Source organism: Nicrophorus vespilloides, unplaced genomic scaffold, assembly GCF_001412225.1.
Source record: "Nicrophorus vespilloides isolate i.1.1-1 unplaced genomic scaffold, Nicve_v1.0, whole genome shotgun sequence".
In the NCBI taxonomy this organism is placed as follows: domain Eukaryota; kingdom Metazoa; phylum Arthropoda; class Insecta; order Coleoptera; family Silphidae; genus Nicrophorus; species Nicrophorus vespilloides.
Genome location: NW_017096493.1, coordinates 1 through 26406, shown reverse-complemented (window position 1 = coordinate 26406; position 26406 = coordinate 1). Strand labels below are relative to the sequence as shown.

General features: G+C 36.7%; 10 protein-coding genes across 10 annotated transcripts; 8 read left to right on the top strand and 2 right to left on the bottom strand.

Moving 5' to 3' along the window:
* Window positions 1-127: 127 nt before the first annotated feature.
* Window positions 128-628, bottom strand: LOC108557158. The gene is made up of 3 exons (XM_017913568.1): window positions 441-628; window positions 294-380; window positions 128-235 (listed from the first exon to the last, which is right to left on the bottom strand). Exons 1-3 carry the CDS (start codon window positions 537-539, stop codon window positions 209-211), a joined length of 213 nt encoding a protein of 70 aa, XP_017769057.1. The 5' UTR covers window positions 540-628; the 3' UTR covers window positions 128-208.
* Window positions 629-864: 236 nt separating this feature from the next.
* Window positions 865-3538, top strand: LOC108557153 (kinesin-like protein KIF3A). Its single transcript, XM_017913562.1, has 7 exons — window positions 865-1363; window positions 1415-1942; window positions 2008-2205; window positions 2261-2544; window positions 2639-2819; window positions 2902-3138; window positions 3199-3538. The coding sequence occupies exons 1-7, from the start codon at window positions 1154-1156 to the stop codon at window positions 3451-3453; spliced, it is 1893 nt and encodes a 630-aa protein (XP_017769051.1). The 5' UTR covers window positions 865-1153; the 3' UTR covers window positions 3454-3538.
* A 582-nt stretch (window positions 3539-4120) lies between these two features.
* On the top strand, window positions 4121-5366 carry LOC108557157 (UMP-CMP kinase). Its single transcript, XM_017913567.1, has 3 exons — window positions 4121-4292; window positions 4404-4804; window positions 4865-5366. Exons 2-3 carry the CDS (start codon window positions 4409-4411, stop codon window positions 5096-5098), a joined length of 630 nt encoding a protein of 209 aa, XP_017769056.1. The 5' UTR covers window positions 4121-4292; window positions 4404-4408; the 3' UTR covers window positions 5099-5366.
* A 144-nt stretch (window positions 5367-5510) lies between these two features.
* Window positions 5511-7643, top strand: LOC108557154 (nuclear receptor subfamily 2 group C member 1-like). Its single transcript, XM_017913563.1, has 5 exons — window positions 5511-6033; window positions 6090-6281; window positions 6336-6729; window positions 6780-7172; window positions 7229-7643. Exons 1-5 carry the CDS (start codon window positions 5745-5747, stop codon window positions 7416-7418), a joined length of 1458 nt encoding a protein of 485 aa, XP_017769052.1. The 5' UTR covers window positions 5511-5744; the 3' UTR covers window positions 7419-7643.
* A 492-nt stretch (window positions 7644-8135) lies between these two features.
* On the top strand, window positions 8136-9284 carry LOC108557155 (V-type proton ATPase 21 kDa proteolipid subunit-like). Its single transcript, XM_017913565.1, has 6 exons — window positions 8136-8293; window positions 8366-8414; window positions 8469-8552; window positions 8606-8753; window positions 8811-9071; window positions 9135-9284. The coding sequence occupies exons 1-6, from the start codon at window positions 8230-8232 to the stop codon at window positions 9162-9164; spliced, it is 636 nt and encodes a 211-aa protein (XP_017769054.1). The 5' UTR covers window positions 8136-8229; the 3' UTR covers window positions 9165-9284.
* A 95-nt stretch (window positions 9285-9379) lies between these two features.
* Window positions 9380-10706, top strand: LOC108557156 (V-type proton ATPase 21 kDa proteolipid subunit-like). Its single transcript, XM_017913566.1, has 6 exons — window positions 9380-9598; window positions 9663-9711; window positions 9766-9849; window positions 9916-10063; window positions 10121-10372; window positions 10439-10706. The coding sequence occupies exons 1-6, from the start codon at window positions 9538-9540 to the stop codon at window positions 10472-10474; spliced, it is 630 nt and encodes a 209-aa protein (XP_017769055.1). The 5' UTR covers window positions 9380-9537; the 3' UTR covers window positions 10475-10706.
* A 65-nt stretch (window positions 10707-10771) lies between these two features.
* On the bottom strand, window positions 10772-13015 carry LOC108557163 (carnitine O-palmitoyltransferase 2, mitochondrial). The gene is made up of 4 exons (XM_017913572.1): window positions 11913-13015; window positions 11668-11852; window positions 11334-11617; window positions 10772-11281 (listed from the first exon to the last, which is right to left on the bottom strand). Exons 1-4 carry the CDS (start codon window positions 12938-12940, stop codon window positions 10847-10849), a joined length of 1932 nt encoding a protein of 643 aa, XP_017769061.1. The 5' UTR covers window positions 12941-13015; the 3' UTR covers window positions 10772-10846.
* A 155-nt stretch (window positions 13016-13170) lies between these two features.
* Window positions 13171-15950, top strand: LOC108557161 (exocyst complex component 3). Its single transcript, XM_017913571.1, has 7 exons — window positions 13171-13281; window positions 13342-13591; window positions 13648-13843; window positions 13907-14443; window positions 14501-14683; window positions 14740-15171; window positions 15227-15950. Exons 1-7 carry the CDS (start codon window positions 13272-13274, stop codon window positions 15863-15865), a joined length of 2247 nt encoding a protein of 748 aa, XP_017769060.1. The 5' UTR covers window positions 13171-13271; the 3' UTR covers window positions 15866-15950.
* Window positions 15951-16652: 702 nt separating this feature from the next.
* Window positions 16653-22671, top strand: LOC108557160 (host cell factor 2). Its single transcript, XM_017913570.1, has 10 exons — window positions 16653-17302; window positions 17776-17924; window positions 17987-19001; window positions 19064-19384; window positions 19447-20036; window positions 20104-20314; window positions 20587-21560; window positions 21811-21975; window positions 22041-22224; window positions 22304-22671. The coding sequence occupies exons 1-10, from the start codon at window positions 17143-17145 to the stop codon at window positions 22399-22401; spliced, it is 3867 nt and encodes a 1288-aa protein (XP_017769059.1). The 5' UTR covers window positions 16653-17142; the 3' UTR covers window positions 22402-22671.
* Window positions 22672-24467: 1796 nt separating this feature from the next.
* LOC108557151 (plasminogen activator inhibitor 1 RNA-binding protein-like) lies at window positions 24468-26401 on the top strand (the record flags this gene model as incomplete). The annotated part of the gene is made up of 7 exons (XM_017913559.1): window positions 24468-24842; window positions 25061-25202; window positions 25330-25467; window positions 25629-25700; window positions 25765-25851; window positions 25908-26100; window positions 26243-26401. Coding segments are annotated over exons 1-7 (1032 nt in total), but the record flags the coding sequence as incomplete, so codon positions are not given.
* Window positions 26402-26406: the final 5 nt, after the last annotated feature.

The following is a 26406-nucleotide window of genomic DNA, read 5'->3' as shown; positions in this document are numbered from 1 at the left end:
CACTTTGATTCCAAATTAAATATGTTTTACCATCTATTTAAGTGTTTATGTGTTTCAAGCATCATTTGAATATACAAATTATCATCTAAAAAAATAGTTAAGTATAATGATAGAATTAAAGGTTTAATAACAGTTTAAAATAATTTATTGTTAATATCTCTTTATTTTACAATTCTTCCCTACTACATGATGTTGTCAACAGCATCCTCTATGAATCAGGAATATTTTCCAAGCCCTGCGGACAAAATACCATTAGTTAGATGCACTTGCTATATAAGTCAAGGATATCATACAGCAATAGTGTAGGGATTGTTGGTCAGCCTCGTATCACGGAGATAGTTGCGCTTTTCCTCCTCCGTCAGCAACCTGCGCCTATAGAACTACAAATTCCAGGGAATTAGAGTGCTATCAGAAATTATGTAATGTAGGTTATGTCTTACGTTGCCAATTGCGACTTTGTTGATAACATAAGCTGAGAGGTGAGGAATACCCATAGCAGCCACGACAATTCCAAAACTGGGTAGGATCTCGTACCACATCTTTCACGGATTTTAACAATTCCTTTTGGACCTGCTGACAGTACCCAGTTCACCAATCTATAATACTTTTGTGAGTGATCAAGCTTTGGCAACTCGAGATACAGCAAGTTCTTTGGATAGGCAACACAACAGACTACAACTATTTTATATTACTAGTAAAACATATTAAAATATAGTAGAAATTGAATATTATACATTTTATTTAGAATACTCTAACTACTCTATACTTTGGAGATTCGCTAACATATACTGCTGTTTGTTATACCAATTTAAAGAATATGCAACTAACACTGCATATGTAGCTATAAAAATCCATAATTAGTTAGGTCTATTGTATGATGTGAACAAATGAGATTTATTAGTGTTTATCGAACTATACATAAGCTTTCATGTATGGATGTAGATCATATTTTGCATATACCACTCAACACCTTATGTCTTATAAGACATTATAAGGTGTGATGATGAGTTGCTATGTGTGGGTGTATTATTGATTCATTCTAAACATATATAGAACTAGCTTCCTGCTACTTCAATATATATATATTTCCATACAGCAGGTACTATGCTGTGAATGAAATAAATTAATAACAGTGTAACATCTACAGTACATAATGGCTAACAAGAAATCAGTGTTGGGAGAAGTGGAAAATGTCCGGGTGGTGATTAGAATAAGACCATTAAATAAAAAAGAGGTGGCTGATGGGAATCAAAATATAGTGACTCTGGATCAAGAAGAAAATGTCCTAACACTGTTTAAAGTGGGTAATGAAAAAACAAAGTCATTCAAGTTTGATCATGTCTTTGGCCCAGTGTGCACACAGGTATTGTAAACGTTAACATTACTAGCATTATCAAGTAATGAATTGTTCCAGATGGATTTGTATAGGCACATTGCTTATCCTATTGTTGAGAAGAGTTTCCAGGGATATAACGGTACTATATTTGCTTATGGCCAAACTGGTACTGGTAAAACATTCACTATGGCTGGGAATAACAAGGTACCAGAACTCAAGGGAATTATACCAAATGCATTTGCCCATATATTTACCCACATTGCTAGGGCCAGTGAAGAGAAATCATTTGCAGTCACAGTCACATATTTGGAAATATATAATGAAGAAGTCAGGGACTTGCTATCAACAACACCAAACAATAAGCTGGAAGTTAGGGAGCGCAAAGATGTTGGTGTTTATGTAAAAGATCTTATGGGTTTTACTGTGGATTCCATAGAATCCATTACAGAACTTATGAATCGTGGTAACAACAACAGAATCACTAGATCAACATTAATGAATGATGTTAGCTCTCGGTCACATGCAATTTTTACCATAACTCTTGAATCAAAACACAGGGCAGACAACAAGACAACCATTGGCAAATTGAATTTGGTTGATTTGGCTGTAAGTTTCTTGAATTCTAGCTGTAAGTAAAAGTTACATTTATTATATTATATATAAATTTATAGGGCTCAGAACGTCTTAGTAGAACTCAGGCAACAGGGGATAGGTTGAAAGAGGCAAGCAATATCAATCAGTCACTCTCAGTCTTGGGAAATGTTATATCAGCATTAGTGGATGGAAAAAGTACTCATATTCCATACAGAAACTCAAAATTAACGCGTTTATTGCAAGATTCATTAGGAGGAAATTCTAAAACTGCAATGGTAATATACTAACTAAATAAATGACGAAAACGGTATTGTTAACATTTTCTTGTAGATCGCAATGGTCAGCCCCTCGGAAATGGATTACGAGGAAAGCATCTGCACTTTGAGGTACGCTAGCAGAGTTAAATTTATTAAGAATACTGCTAGAATCAATGTTGAAACTAAAAAGGGATTAATTGAGTGTTTTGAATTGGAAATTGAAAAACTACAGCAGAGGATCCATTTGATTTCTTTACATGAAGAAAGGGAGATGGCAAAGCAGGAAAGCAAGAAGAAGAAAGACATCACTTTGGAAGAGGAATCTCGTAAACAACATGAGGAAATTGAGAAAACTGAGTATGTTTAAATTATCTCTATTATTTGACTTATTTTTAATATTTTGTGCTATTTAAGTTAGGAAACTTACTAAATTTTTTTTAATGCTTTTTAGGAGGGAAAAAACCGAGTTGTTGAGTAAAATATCGTTGATTCAAAAGAAAATCTTGGTTGGTGGCGAAAATCTTTTCGAGAAGGCCAAGCAGCAAGAATTCTTATTAGAATTATCCAGAGGTGAGTTGCAGACCATGGAGGAATATAGTAAACAGCTACAAGAGGAAATACAAAAGAAAGGGGTAAGTTATAATAAACATTAATATGTTATTATACGAGTTTATAATTATTGCCGAAATTTTGAATTATTATTGGTATTTTTAGCAAGAAAGAATCAACGTAGAAGAGCAGTACTCTACTTTACAAGAAGAAAAAATTGGTATTACTAAAAATCTTAAGAAAGTACAGCAGCTTTTGAATGAAGTAAAAGAAGAGCATGCGGACAAAGAACATGAATACCAACGGGAAATGGAAGCTCTATTAGATAATTATCGTTTATTAGTAAGAGAATTGCAATTGGCGAATGTAATGATAGACAATTATATTCCCAAGGAATATCTGGTAAAAGCAAATTTCATCTTCGTTTTCTTATATACTAACTATTCCGATTTTTCTTACTAGAAAACAATCGAGGGGAAAATGTTATGGAATACGGACACTACTGAATTCCAAGTTAAAGGCGTAGCGTATACCGGAAACAATATGCGAAAGCACATGAGCGCAAACGTGGATAAATCCACACCAGCTTTCAGAGGCATGAAGAATGTGTACCATAGCTACAATGCTGGAAAGAAGGTGGAACGAAGAGTCAGAACCTCGAGCGTTCCAAGACCCAGCCACTCCAAGCGGACTTCCCAGATCCGATCAGCAATCTAATAAGCACTAGCCAACAGCAATTCACTGTGCAATACCAATTATGCTTTATTTAATTAATTAATTTGGAAGCTTCATTTTTATTTATTTGTATATATTAAGAGAATTCGTCAGAATTTATCAAAAATTTTTCGCTATTTATTCAATTAATTTATGAAATTACTCTACTATGTTACACAATTTTCATAGGAATTTTGACAAAATGTGGTAGATATATCGTATATGTATTAAGAACGACTTATCTCATAATTGGAAAGTCGCATTTTAATTAATTTATATCTGTAATTGACATAATAAATGAAATATACCTATGAACAATCTGAGTGTTTATATTAAAATTTCAGAAATTCATATAAGTTATTAAGTTATCTTTAAAAAAAATATAATAATTAATGCTGATAATTTTATAAATGAAAAACTGGAAGATTTGGTGAAAAAAATATCAAAATCGGTTGATAAAATCGGAAGTTATTGTGTTTCAGATTTAAACTGGAAATCTGTTCAAAACTTGTTTGCAACTTCAACATCAGGAGCACATAAAAGATGAAAGGTACATTTGATAAACCTTAAAAAACATTCTCAAATTGATGATCTCCTGGTACATAGTCTGATTGAACTCCTCTTAGTTGCATTCCGAAATTCCGCTGTAAGTCAGACCCATCTCGTGGTAGAATAAAATATACTATTTATCTAAGACCTTCAATTACTCACGCGTATGTTTATAACACGTCCGGCTTTTTGATAAATAATAGCAATTGTAATCAATTTTTTTGTTATCACAGAGAAAGTAAATATCTCTTGAATTAAGCCAACAAAACACTTGACTATTAATAGAGAGTAAGGTACGTATCATGCGATCGGTCCTAAATTGGTTATGTCATCCAATGAAATAACTAACATTCAGTGACAAGCTTCAAGAGGAAGACGAAAAATCAATAACCATATTGTTTCAGATTATATGAACAGTGCCAAACGTCTACTGAAAATTTCGGAAATGGTTCATAAAGTGGTATTTGTGTTGGGTGGTCCTGGTGCTGGCAAGGGTACCCAATGCCAGAAGATAGTAGATAATTTTGGCTTTAAACATTTGTCTGCTGGGGACCTGCTCAGAGAGGAGAGGCAGAAGCCTGGATCAGAGTATGGTGAGCTAATTGAGACCTACATAAGGGAAGGAAAGATTGTGCCTGTGGACATAACATGCTCTCTGTTGGAGAGGGCTATGAGGGAATCTGGAACGGACAAGTTCCTTATAGATGGCTTCCCCAGAAACCAAGATAATTTAGATGGCTGGAACAGGCGTGTTGCTGAGAAAGTGAAACTCCTTTTTGTTTTATTCTTTGATTGTTCCTTAGAGGTAACTGCATAATAATAATGATATCAAATGTTGTGTGTAATAAACGTTTTTCCATTCCAGATTTGCACTGATAGATGTTTAAGCCGCGGAGCTGCAGGCAGCGGTAGAAGTGACGATAACTTGGAAAGTTTGAAAAAACGCTTTAATACTTATGTGAATGAGACGAAGCCGATTATCGAACATTACGAACAGATTAACTTGGTGAAACGCGTCGATGCCAGCAAGACCCAGGAGGACGTTTTCGAAGATGTGAAAGCCGCTTTTGTAGACATGGAATCTGCAGGGGATAATTAAATAAGATTTATAAACATTAAGAATTTACAATGAATTCTAAGTAAATACTTCTACTCTCTATATCTGTTACAAGTATATAGGGTTCTGTCTATATTTAAATATGTTATTTCGTTAGTTGCATTCCTTATTTAATGATTTCTTTATAACATTCATTCCAACTTTATTAATTGGCAATAGAATGTATCAATTATTATTCTCTTACATCTAGTCTAAATGTTTAGGATCTAAGTGTAAACCCGTGTTAAAGTAAATAAATATTTAAATAATTCATTTTTCGTATGTTTTAATGGAACTTATTTTTCACCGATTTTCCGGCTTTTCCACTCTCTCGTCTTTCGGCGGGCTTTTTTGAATATTCTCAGTTGGTATTACTGGTATGTTCAAGCATGCGTCTCAAAAAGAAAACATTGAATGAACGTAGCGTAACATGAACGCGCGAGTGTGATTGGATCTTGAAGGGTATTAAGCAGGTGTAGTTTAAGGTCATGAACCTTGTCCATGTTTAATACCAGTGAAAGGTCAAACAAAATAAAATACTCAAGATTCTATTAGTTTTCGCAAAGTCAATTACATCCATGCATATCTATGTGCCTTTATAGTGCTTGGTCGCCAAATATAAATAAATAATAAACCCATACCAGCAACTATGGAACAAACCATCAAAACAGAGATAATCAGTGACAAGAATAGGAACAACACAAGTTCTCTCTGTTTGGCTATAGAACTGTGTGTCGTGTGCGGGGATAGGGCTTCTGGTAGGCACTATGGGGCTATTAGTTGTGAGGGATGCAAGGGCTTCTTTAAGAGATCCATACGAAAGCAGCTGGGCTACCAGTGCCGGGGATCTAAGAACTGTGAAGTTACCAAGCACCACCGAAACAGGTGCCAGTACTGCAGGTTGCAGAAATGTCTTGCCTGCGGAATGAGAAGTGATTGTAAGTAGATATTAAAGTAAACATTATTAATCACTGATGATTCATAATTCTTTCAGCTGTCCAACACGAGCGGAAGCCAATCATTGATAAAAAGGAGTACATAAATAACACAAACTCCAACTTCAATCCTGGCCTAAACAGGATATTCCTGCGCAAGGATCTCACTTCAGAGCAGACAAATATTTTGCCTCAAGCTCCAATGAGTACCTGTGATATACCATTAGGACCATTTTTCAACAAGAGAATGGGTATTCAATTTAAATTATTTTTATCATAGTAATATACATATTTTATGTCTTTAGGTAATCCAAGTTTCTCAGATATTCCCTATCACATGTCTCCTAGTCAAGCTAGTATTGAAGATGAAGGTTCAATGGATAGTAATAATACTGGAGCAGGCGAGTTGACAGATGCTTTGACTGTGGCGAGGGACAAGCAGTTAATCTCCAAAGCATTGGATACAATGGCTAGAGTACAATGCCTGAATGGGACTGACCTAACTAATGTACAATGCGAAGAATCCTATGTGGATATAGAAGGACCCCTACTGCAGGAACAGCATATAGCTTTTAATTTGCAGACCCCTGGTGCCGTACCGCCATATCTGAACATTCATTATATCTGTGAAAGTGGCTCAAGGCTTTTATTTGCAGCAATCCATTGGGCTAGAAATATTCCTCTATTTCAATCATTTAGGTATGTTATCATTTCATTTCACTATTTACTTAATATCATTGAATTTTCAGTCATGAAACACAGATCATTTTGTTGAAAAGCTCTTGGCCTGACCTTTTTGCACTCAGCCTCTCACAGTGCTCCAATTTGTTGTCTTTATCCACCATATTGGCTGCACTAATTAGCCATTTACATGCGTCAATAGCACAAGACAAAATGCCAGCAACCAAAGTAAAGCAAGTGACTGATCACATCGTCAAATTGCAAGACTATGTGAACGCAATGAACAGATTGCACGTTAATGACCACGAATATGCCTATTTGAAAGCGATCGCTCTTTTCTCCTCAGAACAGCCTAACGTTAATCTTACAAAGCAATTGGAGAGACTTCAGGAAAAGTCCTTTCAATCGTTGCGAAATTACGTAAATGTTAACAGTCCTGATGACGTAGACAGATTTCCGAAGTAAGTGTATCACATATTCACCTTTCTAACAAATTCTAATTTATTATTACTTTTAGGTTGTTGTTACGTCTACCACCGTTGCGTGCCTTGGATCCTCAGATCATAGAGGAGCTATTTTTTGCCGGCTTAATTGGCCAAGTACAAATCGATAGTGTTATTCCCTACATACTTCAGATGGGCGGGAATGGAAACAGTTTTCCGCGACAAGTAAAGTCTGAAAATGTCGAAGACTTTTTGTGCAAATAATTGTGTACTTACAGATTGATATTTATTTTACTTTCAATGATTACATTTCAAGGATGTTCCAATAGTGCAATTTCTGATATACTTATTATTTAGATTATTATTTCGTATTATCTTCCTTTAACAATGTACACAATTAGACCGCATATTAACTTTAACTAAATCGGCCTTTACATATACTGGAACGGACTAAATTAATAAACGAAATGTGATCAAATGAAAGAAATACAAAACAATATATATATATTTATTTATAGTATATAAATTATTTAAATAATAGATACTTAATTATTCTAATTTCTTTGGGTTGCAATTTCTATTCATATTTATATATGTATTATATTTTAAGATTTGCGTGCATTATACATTTTTGTGTTTGTTTTAAATTAGTATTTACAGGGTGTTACTACTTACGGAAACTTCGCAATTGAAATCAGTTAGCAAAATTGTGATGAAAATTATATATTTATATAAGAAAGTACTTATTGAACAAAACAGTATTATGCCTAAACTTTTCTTAATCTGTTTTGATTGAAATTGCTATGCATTTTCATTATACAATGTGATATATTAGATTATACATTTTGACAATATTTCCTGTAAGCAAAACAATAAAATTACTCTATACAGAGTACATATTTCCATGTCACATTTTCTGATAAGATCTCTTATCTGGTTCCCACCTAAACGTTAAATAAAATACTTTATGATAAGGACTCATCACATGCAGTGAATTATGTGAGTGTGATCGGTAGTGTAGGTAGCAAAATCAATTACATTTCCACCCTCGTCGAAGAACAAAAGTTTCACGAAAATGGTTCGCTACACGGTTCTCTACACGTTCATGACGACCACAGCCTTGGTCCTGCTGTTCTTCGGTAAGTAATCCATGAAACCCAATTTTTGGGTGTGTTGTAAGAGCATGTGACCAACGATTTGCTTATTTTAAGCCCTCTATTATACATTGAACGGAAAGGGCGAGCAATTGAGTATAGGATGGTAAGATATTCTGATAGCTAAGTGGGTGGTTCACATAATTATTGAAATTTGAAGGTTTTTGGATGAGACTACCCCATATATGTGGGCTGCAACGGGGATCGCGCTTGCAGTCTCACTTTCCGTTGTCGGGGCTGCTTTGTACGTAACTCTCAAACACATAATATCGCCTTTATGACCATGTTACTTTCCAGAGGAATTTACACTACCGGAGCTAGTATCATGGGTGCTGGAGTGAAAGCTCCAAGAATCAAGACCAAAAATTTGATCTCTATTATCTTTTGCGAAGCCGTTGCCATTTACGGTTTGATCACGGCCATAGTTCTTTCTGGTTTATTGGAAGTATGCATAGGTATAGCTTAGATGGGCGATCGAGAATTTAAATTTTTGAATATTTAGGATTATGGATCCATCGGTAATTTGAATGAATTGGAGCTTGAGCAGGCGGTGATAAAGAATTGGATGGGCAGTCATATCATCTTCGGGGCTGGATTTTCTGTAGGTTTCGTAAATCTGTTCTGCGGTATGTGTGTGGGAATCGTTGGATCTGGAGCTGCCATCGCGGACGCAGCGAATTCAAGTCTTTTCGTGAAAATTCTAATTGTCGAAATTTTCGGTAGTGCCATTGGTTTGTTCGGCCTCATCATTGGCATCTACATGGTAAAGACTCCAAAGAAGGGAAAACGAGGATCAGTATTAATACTCTTATCTTATTTTTTTCAGACCTCCAAGGGTGGAATGGGAAAGGTTTAAGAAGATTATCGGGAAGTTTAAAGAGGTGTACTCTAAGAGTAAGCACCTCGCTAGAGTCTTGTAAATGTTAAGATTTGTAGATATTAATAATGCTAATTAATAAACGAGGTCTATTTTAAATTTTGGCGGTCGTGCAAACAGTGCAGAGACCTACTTTACAGCAACCCTCTTCTTCTTTCCAACATGTTGCTCTAGCCATAAGTCTGTCTCTGTTGTTTCACAACAATTTAGCACAAGACAGAACCACTCCTATATCCATTTAGTTTCACGTGACAGATCCCAAGACATTCGGTTCCATCCGCGGATCCAGTGTCATATTAGATTGTGGACTATTATTTAGACTTTCAGACCATTCCACACAAAACGTTTTAAAATGAAGACTATGCTAACGTCAGTTTTCACTGGCACTGCCCTATCTGTGATCACAATTTTAAGTGAGTATTGCAAATAAAATCAATAGGACTTTTAGTATACATATTCAACTAAACATTATTCCAGGTTTGTATCATGTTTTAACTGGAAAAGGGGAGAGAGTCAGCTTTGGATGGTAAGTAAGTCCCTAATTCTATATAGCATCCCCTCTAATATCATTGGATTTAAGGTTCCTAGAAGATACAAGCCCTCATATGTGGGCTACGATAGGCATTGGTCTCTCTGTTGCTCTATCCGTAGTTGGGGCAGCCCTGTAAGTGCAAATTTCACTCATATCATTTTTCTCCTATATTTTATGACATGTTATATAATTTTGCAGTGGTATTCACACCACAGGTGTAAGTATCATTGGTGGTGGTGTGAAAGCTCCTCGCATCAAGACCAAAAATTTAATCTCAGTTATTTTCTGTGAAGCTGTTGCTATTTATGGATTGATTACTGCTATTGTGCTCTCTGGATACCTTGAGGTAAGTGCTAATCTTAATGTTAAACAATTTGCTAATCGATTGCTTTTGATTGACTAGGATTTCACAATGAAAGTTGTGAATGATTCCGATTTGATCCGCGGCAAGAATTGGATGGCAGGGTATCTAATGTTTGGCGCTGGCATAGCTGTTGGATTTGTAAATCTCTTCTGCGGAATTGCCGTTGGCATTGTTGGATCTGGTGCTGCTTTGGCTGATGCCGCCAATTCGGCTCTTTTCGTGAAAATTTTAATCGTTGAAATTTTCGGTAGTGCAATTGGTCTATTTGGATTAATTGTTGGAATTTATATGGTAAGCTAATTCAGTCGTTATAGGGAGTTTGTAGACGAGGTCGTGAACTTTATAATCCTGTTGCAGGTTTCAAAAGTATCCATGGGTGATAAGCTACATTAAATCATCCTGTAAGATAACTCATTTATTTGTTTGTTGTAAATATACATACCTATCCTTCAATAAGTTCATTGAAAAAAGTAAAAAATATATAACTGTTTAATGGCTATTGTTTAGAGCAGTCATAGCTCATCTCTGAAGTATAGCTATAGTCAAAGATGTAGTATAAATGTATATTATTAATTTTAATTTGTATAGTTAGAAGGTGTTGGTGTGTGTACGTTTTTTTTTTGTTTTCGTTGATTTAGTTTAAACTATATTATATATATATATAAATTCTTTATTCAAAGAAGATGTGTATAAAACAATTAATCTAAATAAAAAAATGCAAACACGTGACCTTCATTCCCACAAATTACAAAATACGTAAGTGCGTTATTCTGCTGAGCCCAACACATTTACCACCTCCTCAATAGACTTTTCCAAACAGCTTATGAAATCTCTACCATTGACTCCCGGATAGCTAGTGGCCAAAGTTCCCATAGCATTATCGCGTATCACGTAACCAATACCTAGGCCATCCCTAACCACAGGTCCGAAACCACCGGCTAAGACTGCAGGTGACGATAAAGTACTTGTCGATAAGATGTTGTGGTTTATTAAACCGTAAGCGGGATCCTCGAAGATGTTGGCATTGGACAAGTCGACCTTCCCGGAGAACATTTTCAGTGCAAACAGGTGCCTATCAAATCCCTGTCCCATCGCCGCCTCCTTCGTTAATTGCCCGTGAACTTTTGAGCACCGCTTTATCAAGTCAACCAATTCCGAATTGGAAGGCCTGTTTGCCGAATTGATAGCCAAACAGAATTCCTGCCAACGAAATCCATGTAATGTATTGAACAGTAAAGCACTTCATACTCACTTTCGTTTCCGAAGTATTTGGTCTGATCGTTTCGGTTCTACCATGCTTGAAAGCCGCTGTGCTACACGATTCATAGCTAGCCACGAATCTTCCAGTCTGCTTATGATAAGCTGATTGGAAGCACAGCTGCATGATAGCATCTGGACTTACAGAATATTTCTTGCAAAACACCTTTCCAAGACCCTCGGATTCGACGAAATTCACGTCCAGAGATTTCGTTACCTCCGAGTATTCAGAAATTGCAGTAGATACGTCCTGCTTTAGAGAATCATCAATATTAAATTCTGTAACTTAACTATTAAATTTGTCCTTTGAATTCGAATCCACAAATTACCTATTTTGTTGACAGCTGTTAATCCCAATTTGGTTTCTTTGTTGACCTCTGGATGCTCAGTAGAATCTTTGAGAATATCTTGGAAAAATCTCAAAACTGCTACACCATCTCCCCAAGAATGCTCAAAGTTTATGGATGAAAAACCATCTTTAGTAACTAGCAATGAGATTGTTTTATCAAACCATCTTGAATATATCCCATTAATTTTATTATTTAAAATTTTTTTTTTTTAAAGAAGAATTTACCTATTTTTGCCATCACCATGCAAAGAGCTCCTTACTAAAGCATATTTATCATCACCAATGATGTCATCATCAAGGCAAATGTTGAATAAAGCAGAATCGATTTTTTTAAGGGCTTGTTCATTGCCCAAATTAACAAGATTATTTCGACTTTTGGCCCACTTATTTCTGTCCATTGTTGTTAGTATACCAAGAGGAAATTCGGCTGATTTTGCATCAGAATTAAGTATGTTAACAATCCCTGCTTTAATATCACCAGGTGGTAAAATATTGTCAGACTCATCTAGAACATCAAATGTGTAGAAGTTTCCCTTATATTGCACACAGATATGTCTAGCAGGTTCAGAAACTATTTTGTCTTTATCCATTTGTGGTATCCTAGTAGTGTTAAAAAGTTTGTTGTATTGGCTCATATCTAAGGGATAAGCATTGAACATGTATGCTGCATACCAAGATACAGCTGAAGGCACCATAGAGCAAATGTTTTTAAAAGCAGGAGTGTCACTCTTTTTTGGATTCATATGGAAAACCTCAGGATCCAAAATTTGTTTTTTCAAAGATTTGTAGAATCTCAAAGAACTAATTAATAAATTTGTTGTTCTCACAGCTTGATCATTATATTCTGGTCTGCTATCATTTTGAAAAACTAATACTGGATTATAATTAATTGGAATTGGTTTCCTGTCTTTCAAATACATATCAAACCAATATTCAGTAATGTAACTTGTGTGTTTGTTTGTTTTATCCCAATTAATCAATTGCTCCTGCAAATGTTTTCCAACTGTCTCTTGAAACTTCTTCACAGTTGCTTGTGTATTATCAAACACTTTATCTGGTAGGATAGGTTTCTGGGCAGCCAAATACCTAGCACAAGTTTCTTCCAACTTTGGAATTGGTAATCTGGGTAAAGACTTCTGGAAGTGCATTGTAGGTATCTTACTGTTTTGCAAATATTGATAATCATGTTTATGTCTTATAAGTTGCTGAGTTATACTCTTTTTTGATATAGTCTTCACTTGATTTAGTAACATATTCAATAAACAACTACTAAATACTACAAATAACACTATACTACGACCAAAGTGGAACACTCACTGAGCAGTGCTGAGCAGTAAATACATGATTTACCTCAATTTACATCAAATGAGGTCAAAGTCCAAGATTATATTTTTTTTTCTCGTAATCATATATAACTGATAACTCAACAATCTCATTATATAAAATATCTGATAAAAGTAGAAAATACGTGATATATCCTAATATTTATACGAAGTTTGTTTATTTAATCCAGTATAATTAAATTCATGAAATCCTAGCCATAACCTATACAATTTGACGTTTGTCAAAAGGAAAACAAACATAATGAAAGGCGGTGAGTATCATCAAACAGATTGAATTTCACAATAATATTTAATAAAATCTTTTATTTCAGAATATAGGAAGTTAAATATGAAAGAGTTGGAAACACAACAGGTGCAGGTTGCAATCACAAATGTGATGAACATGTTGCAAAGACCAGGCCAACTGGAAAAGGTGGAGTCTTATAAGCAACAATATATAAGGAAGAAAGCTTCTGCTGAGGCCCTGCTGAAATCTGCCATGCAAAGTCAGCTAAATGGTTTCAGGGATGGACTTCAGCTATTAAAGAGTAGTTCACAAGATATGAAAGATGTTGAGAAGATGTGAGTTTTGTTTTTAATACTTTCTATTGCAACTTTATTCTTTGTTGTCTGTTTAGATTAAAGCAAATGAATCAGCTATTTACTGCTGTCCCTGACTTACACAATAAGTTGAGTGATGTCCGTGAAGAGAATATGAGACACTCCCAGTATGTAACTGCTAGGGAGAACCTAAAAAATATCTTCCAAATCCCAGAGAGTGTAGAGAAGACTAAGCAATGGATCAATGAAGGCAAACTGCTTCATACACATCAAGTACTTAATTTTATCTAAATCCTAATACTTTTTAATCAATATGTATTTCTTATATATTTTTAGTGTTTAAGGGATTTAGAGAATTCCAGAGATGAATTGCTCTTTGAGCTTCATAAACTTCCTAATCAATCACCTCATGACACTGTAATGCTCAAAGCTTACTTCTCAGAAGTTGAAACCCTATCAAAATTATTAGAAAAACAATTACGTTTAAATTTGAGTCAAACTTTGAACGCCGTTCGTAAGAAGCCTACAGTAATCGTGACCGCATTCAGAATTATAAAACGGGAAGAAAAGGCTGATGAGGAAGCTTTGAAATATGCAAAGAACACAGGTTTCATGGCTCCAGGTAGGCCGAAGAAGTGGAAGGATATGTGCTTCGAGGTTCTGGAGAAGGCCGTCGCTACAAGAATAGAGGGAACGCAAATTGAAGGAAGGGAGGATAATAAGTTATGGTTGATTAGGTATTTGGAACTAATTCGATTGCTCATCCTTGAAGATTTGAGGGTAGTAAAGACCTTGTGCGTACCATGCGTTCCCAAAGAATACAATATTATTGATAGGTATATAGAAATGTATAACAATTGCTTATCAAATCAGGTAAATCAATTACTATGAAAGTGTAATAATTATTTGAAAGTAATTCTCGTTCTTCAGCTGAATATTATTATAGAAAATGGTTTGGAAGGTAATGAATATGTATCTGTCCTTTCTTGGACAATGAATACTTACAAAGGACCTGAACTTATGGGGCATCCTGATTTAATTGAGCATACGCAAAATTTGGGTCCGCTTCTGAATATGGATACATTGAACAATTTACAAAAGAAATATCTATTTGTAATATATCAATATTTGCCAGTTGCCAAATGATAATTATTTATATTTGATTTTAGAATATGGAGAACAACTATATCGAGTGGCTTCAGAAAACATTGGAAACCGAAAAGAACGAGTGGAGGTCAAGTAATCCGCCTAGATCGGAAATGGTTCTAAGAACGGCCGGACCTTCTATAGTGTTCGAAATGATCGGGCAGAATTTAGACGTAACCAAAACTATTAATCTAGAATTAACGAATGAAGCTTTATTTTTGAGTATTAAACATGTTGAAAACTACGCCAAAATGTATCGCGAGGCTATCTCTGATTTCAAGAACAAACACTTTGAAGACAGAAGTCAAGTACCGTACTTCACGCAATACATGATTGCTACCGTGAACAACTGCATTCAATTGGTGGAATTGGGTTTGCAATTTATAGATAAATATAGTACAGGTCATTCCATGGAATTAGAGATAAAGAAAAGCAATTACAAAAAGATCTATATTGTAAGTTGTTCGAAACATAATAATTGCGTGTTTTGATACAACAAATTTGTTTCAGAATTTACGAAACCAATCATGCTTCTATTTACTGGAGGAGGCGTTCTTGGATTTGGATAAGCACTACGATGAGCTGTTCACGTCGCGATGGTTGAACGAGAGTCTCCCATTAGAAACAATCAGTGCAACATTGGAAGATTACTTCCAGGACTACAACAGATTGGTGGATGAGAACTTCGAGTATATAATGAATGAAGCTCGTAATCTAGTTACGAAACGATATATTGTCAGCATGCTTCAAAAGAAGATTGTTTTCAAAACGTACCAGGATTGTCTGGCAGCCGCTAATCAGATCACAAAAGAGGCGAACAAGCTGAAATCATTGTTCTTCTCGATCGCACCGAATATGAAACCCAGTGATAACCCATTGGACATAATTGGAATGTTGGCAGAGGTGTTTAAGAGCGAAGACGATATGCTTTCGTTGGATCTTCATAGGCTTGTCGAAAAGTATCCTGATATCAGTGAGGATCATCTCAGCAGGCTCCTGTATCTGCGAGGAGACATCCCAAAGTCCGAGCTCAGAGATAAGGTCAATTACGTGATCAAGCAGAAATCCACAAGCTCGCACCAGAGCATATTCTCGAAGATAGTCTTCCCCAAGTCGCTGATGCAAGACATCAAAAGTAACATTCCCTAAGCCTAACCTTGTATAATCCAACTGATATGCAAAATAGATTATATGTTATTTATATAGTTAATAAAATATATGATGATAACGATAATTCGCTTGTTTTTTTTTTGTATCTCCAGTTCGCAAATGGTTAATTTTGAAAATTATAATTTAAATTTTTTTTAAAGCAATCACAAAAGAAAAGAATATTATTTATAAAAAGCTATAAAATGTATGATTAGCCATTATTCCGATAAGACTAAGATAAAACTGCTCGTAATCATTTGACAAATATTTACAAGAAATGTTCGCTATCACGACATGCATTGCAAATACGTAATTTAACAATTTAGAAAATTTGCCAAAATAGTAAAAATTTCAATTAGCATTGATTTGAATGTAATAGATTCTCGTTAAAAACCAATCTTCGTTAACTATGGTTTAATAACCAACAATTGTTCAAAATATCTTCTATCAAAATCGTTCTAAATATATCAAATATAAATGGAGAATAACTGTAATTACTTTTAATTCTTATAAGAAAATTGGAATTATTAGTGATGATTAATATAGAATATATATTAAATTATCTATTTATTTACTGGTCGTTATGCATGAATATTGTTTTTGTTTTAACTGTATTATAATTTATTACAAATTAATTTGAATGTGAAAGTTTCTCATTAAATGTAAGTTATGTTAAATGATTATGTTTAAATAACGTTTTAATGGAATTAGAGAATCAGATAAAATAAGAAACTATGTATTGAAAGTTATGTATAGATTTTAGATGATTGCATGTGGTTTAAAGTTGATTTGGTCCAGATGTTTAATGTAACAAATGTTGGCATCATTGGGAGTACGCATGGTTAACATGCGGAGGGTAGATAAATGTGGTTTGGTCACAGAGGGAGCAGGTCCTGAACATCCCCTGCGTTGTCATTCAAATAAGAAAGCGGGAAAGGTAGTTAGGCTATTCGACGGTAGGGGAGCTTCAGAAGCAATTTGACCAATCGTATGTCAAGTTAGATCGTCCATCTTGAGAAACAATCAGGAGTTGATGTTTCTAGATGTTTGTTAGATTAAATAATTGAACTTTGGGGGCTAATACGAAGTTATTAGGGTGGAAATATGGTAAGCTTTGTGCCGGAATTGTAAGAAGTGTAGGGGCCGGTGCCATATCTCGTGTTTTTCTGGTGCATTTAACGAGTTTCACTAGTGGGACTAAGAGTGAGGTTAGCGGTTTGAAATTGTCAAGCACGATTTCCATTGGCGTGGTAGTTTGAGTGCAATGTGATCACATAATGGCGGGTAAGGTCTTAAGGTGGAAATTGGTGTCCGATCCTACGGGACCACAACCTAGACCGAGACATGGGCATCGCGCTGTTGCTATAAAGGAGTTAATGGTTGTATTTGGTGGTGGAAACGAAGGAATCGTGGATGAACTCCACGTTTACAATACAGGTATTTATACTCGGCTGGCTTGCAGCCATTAAATATGGCGCGCGGATGTTGTTATTTATACCATTTCGGCTCCAAACGCGAATCGCGAAGACGCCACCGGTTCAGGGGAGACACTTATGATCGATTCCCATTCATCCAATAGGTTCTTATTGTACTCCGAGCGTCCGACGATCTTATTTATTTACGTTTTCATCGAATCCAAGATGGCGGCGTGTATACAAAGTGTACCGCCGATAACTGACAATCGCAATCTAGAATAAGCAGTTTTATTTGTATCGGTGCTACTGCCGTTCAAGATGTTGGTTTTGGGCTGGATCCATGACAACAACACCAACATCTACAAATAATGCATGCTACAACGATCGCGCGCCATATAAACAAACAATTGTTACCATAACAAACATATTTGACATATTCACACATCTTCACTTCATTAATTTGACATATCCTTATTAACTCAACATCCCTTCTAGCAACAAATCAATGGTTTGTACCAGTCTTGAAAGGAGATATTCCACCAGGATGTGCTGCTTATGGCTTTGTGGTAGATGGAACTCGGCTGTTAATTTTTGGTGGAATGGTTGAGTATGGTAAATACAGTAGTGAACTTTATGAACTACAGGTGAGCAACTCTTAGAGCAATGCAAAGACTGAATAATTGATTTGTTATATTTCCATTGATAGGCTTCAAGGTGGGAGTGGAAGAAATTAAAACCAAAGGCTCCAAAATCAGGATTAGCTCCTTGTGCTAGATTGGGTCATAGTTTCACATTAGTTAATGATAAGGTATTTCTGTTTGGGGGTCTGGCCAATGAGAGTGAGGATCCTAAGAATAATATTCCAAGGTATCTAAATGACTTATACGCATTGGATATTCGAAGTAACCCTGTTCAGTGGGAGATACCTTGTACTAATGGACCATGTCCTCCTGCTAGAGAGTCTCATACTGGAGTGGCTTACATTGATAAAACAAATGACAAGTCTTATTTGGTTATATATGGTGGTATGAGCGGATGCCGTCTTGGCGATCTATGGTTCTTGGAAACGAACACACTATGCTGGAGTAAACCCAGTATTTCTGGTACAACTCCACTGCCCAGATCTTTGCACACATCGACATTAATTGGAAACAGGATGTATGTGTTTGGTGGCTGGGTTCCGGTAGTTGCGGAGGATACCAAGACGTCCCCAAACGAAAAGGAATGGAAGTGCACTGGCACCATGGCTTGCCTGAATCTAGAAACTTTCCACTGGGACGATCTGTTAATCGGATCTTTTGAGTCCATTTATCCTTGCGCCAGAGCTGGCCACTGCGCTGTTGGTATAAACACCAGACTATACGTTTGGTCTGGACGTGATGGGTACAGAAAGGCCTGGAATAATCAAGTTTGTTGCAAAGACCTATGGTATCTAGAAGTTGATAAACCACCTCAACCTGGTAGAGTGAGTCTCATAAAGGCCGGTACTAATTCTTTAGAAGTTAATTGGACTGGTTCACCATCGACGAACACTTACATATTGCAAATTCAAAAATATGACCTACCGTCATCGGCAGGCCTGGTTCCGAAAAATATACCAAATTCGAGTATAATAAAACACGCAATGTCCCCTAAGGCGGGAACATTGCCAACTGGCGCTGCAGCGAAAGCAATTGGCTCTCCGCTCAACACAGCAAAGGTGATGAGTCCGCTCGTCAGAGGTAAATAAACGAAATAAATGTTATATATTTAATGAATCTACAATCTACTTATTCTGCTTTAGTACGAACTGCTTCAACAAAAATAACAAATTCAACAGTAACAGCCACCACAACCGTCGTCACTGGAGTAGGAGGAGGAATTAGCAATTCTCCAGCCGTTGTGGCAGTACCAGCCTTGAACACATCCACTGTGATGACCAATCCCACATCAATATTAGCTACTGCCGTTTCGACAAGCGCAGTAGCCACTGTTGAACAAAACGCGGCTGTTGCTGTGACCAAGACCGCACCGACAACAAGTATGTCTGGTATTCAAGCGCTAGCAGCAGCAGCCGCTGCTACCCAAAAAATAACAGTGGCTTCTGCGCAGCAAATCAAATTGGGTAATGTTTAGCAAAATACAAACAGAAGTAATTTATTTTTTGTTATTCGATTTTGAATTTAGGTGGTAGTAATGTAAAAATTCAAGGTACTGGGACGGTTATACGTCAGGGCTCCCCTCAAGTCGCCGTCGCTGGTAAGCAAGTAATTGTCCAGAAAGGAAGCGCAGGGCTCGTCCAGAAGACCGGAGCGCAACCTCAGATAGTGACCTTGGTGAAGACAAGCACGGGGATGACGGTCGCAACTTTACCTAAATCTGGTGGCATAATTCAATCGCCAGTACTACAGACTACTGGAGGCAGCAACACGATTGTGAAGTTGGTACCGCCAAATACTAGTAAGGTCCTTAGTACGGTGAAATCAATTTCTTCGAACATGTTGGTCAATAAGCAAAATAAGATTGTACTTCAAAAAAACTCGTCTGGGCAAATATCTACCATCGGTAATCAGCAGGTGATAGTCGTAAGTTCAAATGCCGGCATTCGCAACATACAAACGATTACGAATGCCCAGGCAGTGACCGTATCTCAGCCGAAGACTTCAACTGTGAACGTACAATCCGCTACTAAAGCAGCAGTGGCCAATTTATCAAATATGAAAATCGGTGGCAAACCCATAATCATGCCAAAAACAATAACTATTTCTAAAAATACAGTAAGCAACACTTCAACTTTGTAAAACAGGATGTATGAAAATAAAGATGTTTCCTCTTCCTTCTCAGAAACAAGTTATGTTTGGCGGTAAACCTGTGACAGTTCAGTTAGCCGACGGAAACAGGAAAACGGTAACGTTCATGTCAACCCCACCTCAGGGCAAGATTCTGCGTCTTCCTGCAGCCACGGCGACAGCGGCAACCACAACCAATTCGTCGGCGGTCGAGCAGCCGAAGGTGATGGTCGTGACAAGACCGAAACAGCCGTCCGCTACTCTTGGTAACTAACAATGTCTAATTATAACTTACGTACTTTACTTGATGTTTTACAATATACAGGCTGTAAGACACTTTTATTGCACAGCTTGGATATTCTTGATGTTTATTTATTATATATTATAGTTGATGTGCACATAATTATGTTTATGTCAATCTACAATATGCGAGGATTTATTTAATGATGCAAAAAAAAAGGTCCAGTCTGTATATATAATAAACAACGAGAATTAGTGATTATTAAATATGCTAAAAGTAAACTTTTAATTACATAAGCTTCGACATCATTCGACGGTCCAGCAACAACTGACGCGGCATTAGCAGCTCTTGCTGCGGAAGCAGGACTGATTGATCCAGAGCCACAAAAGAGTATGGATACCGAAGACGCAGAGTCTGCGCACATTGATGACAAGAATGTCGCGACCATCGATTCTGAAGACAAAAAGGAACCCGTACCCATGGAAACAGACGCGACAGCGACTGTTGGTGGCCTGTACGGCGGTAACCCACAGTATAAAAAGCTAGGTTTAAAGGGCGGTACTGTCCACTGTTATGATAACATTCAATACAAATACAAGACTATTCTTCCACCACCATACAGACCTTTCACGTACAGGGGTGGCCTCAAGGGTGGAACTAAGGAGGCTCTCGGTAAGGGAGAGGAAAGCAACGAATCTGACTCTATCAGCGACAGTGGCTTAGGAAGCCAGGCGTCTGCCATTAATGGCACAGAGCGAAAGATTCAAAACGATTCGGAATGTGATAATATGGAAGACTTTAAAATTGAAATGGACGATGATGATTCTTCGATGCAGAGTGATAAAACTGACGGATTTAGTACTAGCGACGAATCCAAAGATATGACTAGAGGAGACAAAGATATTAATTTGGAAGATATGCATAACGACGATGATAGCGTCGACTCCAAGCCGGAAATTAAGAGGGAGGAAACTGGAGACGCTTTATCTGCGTTGGCTTCGGCCGCTGTCGGCCATTCGAAAGATATTATTAAGACTGAGCCACCATCAGCACCTTCTAAGGATTCCAAAGAATGGTATACAGTTGGGTTTATTAAAGGTACCAGTTACGATGTTCACGACTTCTTTATGTTAGAAGATGACGTCAGTAACTTTAAAGAAGATAATTTACCTGAAGTGTCGCATCTGCCGAAACTTAATCTTGAACCTGGTACAGCGTACAAATTTAGGGTCGCGGCTCTCAATTCAGTGGGATTGGGTGACTGGAGTGAAGTACGTATTCCTAGAAATGTAGATAATATAAAATGCAATTACTAACAACAATTTAGTGCTAAGATCTTATACATGCTACTAATACATATATATTTATATATATTTGCAGACATTTGCATATATTTATATATAACTGCTGTGTGCTCATATTCATGTGTAACGTATTTTTTGTATTACTTTAGTTGTTCATTTATTCGAGTTTGGTGTCCATGCTTCACAGCTTTACTCAAATGTTGCATTTTATCTGTAGGTGTCAGCATTCAAAACGTGCCTTCCGGGATTCCCAGGTGCACCTTCGGCTATCAAGATAGCAAAGTCGTTCGATGGTGCCCATTTGTCATGGGAGCCCCCGTGTGTCAACCAAGAAAATATCCTCGAGTATTCCGTTTACTTAGCCGTAAGGAACGCGGCAAAGGTAAAAATTGCAAATGCTTTTGCCAAACTAAATAATTCTTATCTTCCCGTTATCGTTGTTTGCAGGAACGTAGTACAAATTTAGCTTTTGTGCGAGTGTATTGTGGACCCAGCAATTCCTGCACAGTACCAACATCTTCTTTGTCTGCAGCCCACGTGGATACCACCACCAAATCTGCTATAATATTTCGCATAGCTGCAAGAAACGATAAGGGTTATGGACCTGCAACTCAAGTGAGGTGGTTACAAGGTATGCACAAAAAAATGAATTTGTGAAAGATCGTCAGTCAATTCTAATATCGATTCTGTTTTGTTGTTCTCCTTCGCAGATCCTTATGCCAACAAGGTTGCTAAACGTGGACCAGAGGGAACCACCCCCACGAATGTAGTGAAAAAGGTGAAAACTACTGACAAGGATGATATATAGGAATTACTTGAGTGATTGTTGTGTTCAATGTTTAGACTAAATGGACAATTTTTAAGGAGAATCGAAAAGCATTATATAAATTTTAAAGAAAACATGAGAGTTAGTTAGCGCTGATATAATCGATATAATCTAGAACATGAATACACTAATTTATGAAATGGCAAAAAAAAAATCAAGTCGAAAAATCGAATGCAAATCAAAACGTCTATTAGTTTTTGATCACAGAAAGCAACTTGCAACAAACACATATGAATAAACACTAAAAAAAAAGGTGAACATGATTATTTTACTATAATTAAAGTATTTTGTTATTACATTTCACATATATATATTTAAAAATATATGTATAAAGAGAGAGATGAAAGAAAACAGTGTGTAAAGTGTGATAGCTTTACACAAAATAATTTAATAATGGAGATATAAAAAAACAACAATTTGAATCACATAACATTGAAGGAATATTGAAGGCTCCTATATAATTTTAAAATTAGATTTTATGTCACATTTTTTTAAAAAGATTATATTCTATTATATTGACAGTTCTCAAATTATATTTTATATTATATATGCATTGCGGTGCTTAAATAAATACACTTGTTACGATGAGTATAGTCCTAGTACAAATTTGTGACCACATTGTTTATAAATATTCAATAATCACAAATAGATTGTAATCATTGATTTACAGCTGTTATGTATATGTTTTTTATGCAAACGAAACTAAAATTTTTTAATGGTTTTTACTGTAAATAAGAGAGAACAGTTGTTTTTTTTTTCTTCTGCTATGTATATTATCATGTTTATACTAATTGGATTCAAAAGAATATCTAATTATTATTTGTGTTTTGTAGGATAATGGGATCTTTAACGTTCTTCTTAATTTTATTCATTATTTCTCCTATTTTTTTTCCCTATCTATTTTACCCATAATTTGAAGAATATATATATACATATATATATATATATATATAAATATATTATATAATAAAGATTATGAATATACATTGCTTATAAATTGTAAACAAACAATAATAATAATTTTAATTATAATGAGAATTTTGCAAATGTTTTTTTCATATATGATTCCGTTTTCCAATCATTTGAATGCAAATGTATCATTTTATTTAACTTGTACTTTATTTTCTAATAATAATGAGGAAGTATATCTGTTTCTTGTTTTTTTTTTTTTTAATATTATTTGTCTTTGGAAGTATTTTAAGTTTATATTACTTTAGTAGATTTAAGTGCAAATATTGTATGAGTTGTAAATAGGATGTTTGCGAAGCTTGGCCATATTAGAGGAATTTTGTGTATCGTTTCTATGATGTAAGCAATGTGGTCACGATGTGTTGTTTATAAAGAAATCGAATTAAATATATTTGTCCATATTGTTCGTTTATATAAAAATATGTTCGGTATGATGACAGAAGCGGTATGAAAAATACATGCGTTTACATACGCATATAAGTTGAATAATTGTGGTAGTAAGAATGAAATATATAATGTATACATCGTATTTTGTATGGCGTAGGCGAAAGAAACAAATAAATTGAACTGTAAATAACAAATATTTATCGCAATTAAATTTTGTTAACTATGCAAAATCTGTTTTTACTACATAACCAACCCAGTCACAGAATTCCTTCGATATCGGGAAATTGTTTCTAAAAATATACGGCGACCGCTAAATTTAGCCGCGCTCCGACACGATTTTGCGGAGGTTGCTTCTAGCCTTATCGGTTATGTAAGGATGAAATTCGTGTATTTTTTGAAGAAAAAAAAGAAGCATCGATCGAGCCAAGCCGTTTGTAACGGTTTTGTTCCTTTCTTTTTATTCCCCCTGGTCGTGATCAGCGCGCTATGGCGGCACAAAAAGGGGGCCCGAGGTGCCGGTTTCCCTCTACTTCTACTACTTCTTCTTCTTCTTTTTTTGTTGCTTTTTCACGTGTTTCCTATGTTCCCTTGTTGAACGACCCGGGGGCGGCAGGAACACGCAGTTGCGCATTTATTTCAGGCGCCCCGAGCATGCGCCCCGTTGGATTTGCGCGGAGCGCCGTGCGCTAGGGATAACCCTCGTGCGGCACACGGAGCCGGCCATATTGCTGTGAATGAGTGCGTGAAAACATAGGGCTAAAGCGTAGCCATAAAGAAATCTTCCAACATCGTCTAGTTGCGAAGAGTTAAACCGTGATTGTTCATCATGGAAAACGTATATGGAATCGGTACGGCCAATAGGTATAGCCTTTTTCTGGACAACGAGACGGATCCGCTGGAAACTCTCCAGATAAAGGAGCAGGAGAAGGAGCTGAAAAGGAAAACCAAAGTGGTCGAAAAGGAAAACAAGGGGAAGCCGGAGGCGCCTGCCAAGGGTAAACCCACGCAGCCACCGAAGAAGATCATCAAGGACGTGCCCCACAAGGCCCAGGACAACAAGCGTGAAGGTGAGAATTTGCAGCCCCGAATCCCAAGCGCGGCATTACAGGAACCCGAAAAAAAAAAGAAATAATATGAGGAACCGCGACCTCGACGGCCATTCTTGAAAGCGGCATTCGGGCACATGTGCTCATTGCGTCCTTACTTAATCATCATAGCTATTCATCACTAACCATCTCAATGTTCCATTCTATTCAACCCTAATCGACTACTTCCTCCATTACAGACGGCAAGCTCAATCATCAACGATCCACTGACAACAAAACTGAAAAGACATTTAATAAATTCAACAATGAGAACCGAGAGGAGAGGAACAATAGACGCAACCGCGAGGACAGGCCTTTCAATGGAAATTTCGAAAACAATCGGTGCGTATATATATATATATTTTGTCAGCCATGGTTGTTTCGCCATGTGACTGGACCGGCCATGTGCTTTTCCTCCATGATGAACCAAAGTCGATGATGCTAATTCTTTCTCTTCCTTATCTTGCAGTGAGGACAGACCAAGAAGGGAGGGCGACTTCGACAATAGGAGAGGACGCGCTGTAGGTAGCAAAACCGCCGGTCGTGGCGGCGTTGCGCCGAGACGAGGCAAGCGTGAATTCGAGAGGCAAAGCGGATCTGATAAAACGTAAGTGAATACCATCATCAACGCTCTTAGCAAGCATCTTTCTTCTTCTTCTTCTTTTATTCTCTATTCTTCTTCTCTTGTTATGTTGGGTTGTTTAAACTAATTGTGTCTGTGGGTTATTTTGCTCCTTACTCAAATAATGAAAGCAGGCATGGTTACAGAGGAGTCAAACCAATTGATAAGAGAGATGGTGGTGGTGCCCACAACTGGGGATCTCATAAGGACGTCATTGAGTAAGTCCTCGGACCCCGCGCTCTCAATGACGCATTTCTAATTTTTTTTCTTTTTTTTTTTCAGGGAAGCTGATGCTAACAAATCTACTGAAACCGAACAAGTCTGGAGCGAAAATGAAAAGGCCGAAACATCCATCAATGCTGAACAAAAGTAATTATTTCTCGGAAAATGTTTTTATTTGATTTATTTATATTATTTTTGTTTAGGGAAACTGAAAACGAAACTGAGAATGTACCTGTTGAGGAAGAACCAAAAGAATTGACTCTGGATGAATGGAAAGCACAGCGTGCTGGACGTCAAAAGCCTACATACAATTTGCGCAAGGCCGGCGAGGGTGAGGATCCTAGCCAATGGAAGAAGATGTATGAACTCAGCAAGAAGAAGGATGGCGAAGAAGAGGTAAGATTCGAATATTACTTGCAATGATGTTTCAAAGATACACATATGCTATTGGTTGGCCTTTGAAATGTGTAGCGGTAGATGTAGCGTATGAATTGCGATTGGTACAATTTCTAAGCGTTGGTTATTTCTTTTGTTGTAGGAAACTGATGACGAAGAATATGATACATCTGAATACCCGCAACGCGTGGGCAGACAAAAGCGCGTGGTTGGCATCGACTTTCACTTTAGCGACAGCAGACGGGGTGGAGCTGGACGCGGCCGTGGAGCTCGCGCTGGTCGTGGAGCTCGCAACAACAGGGAGGG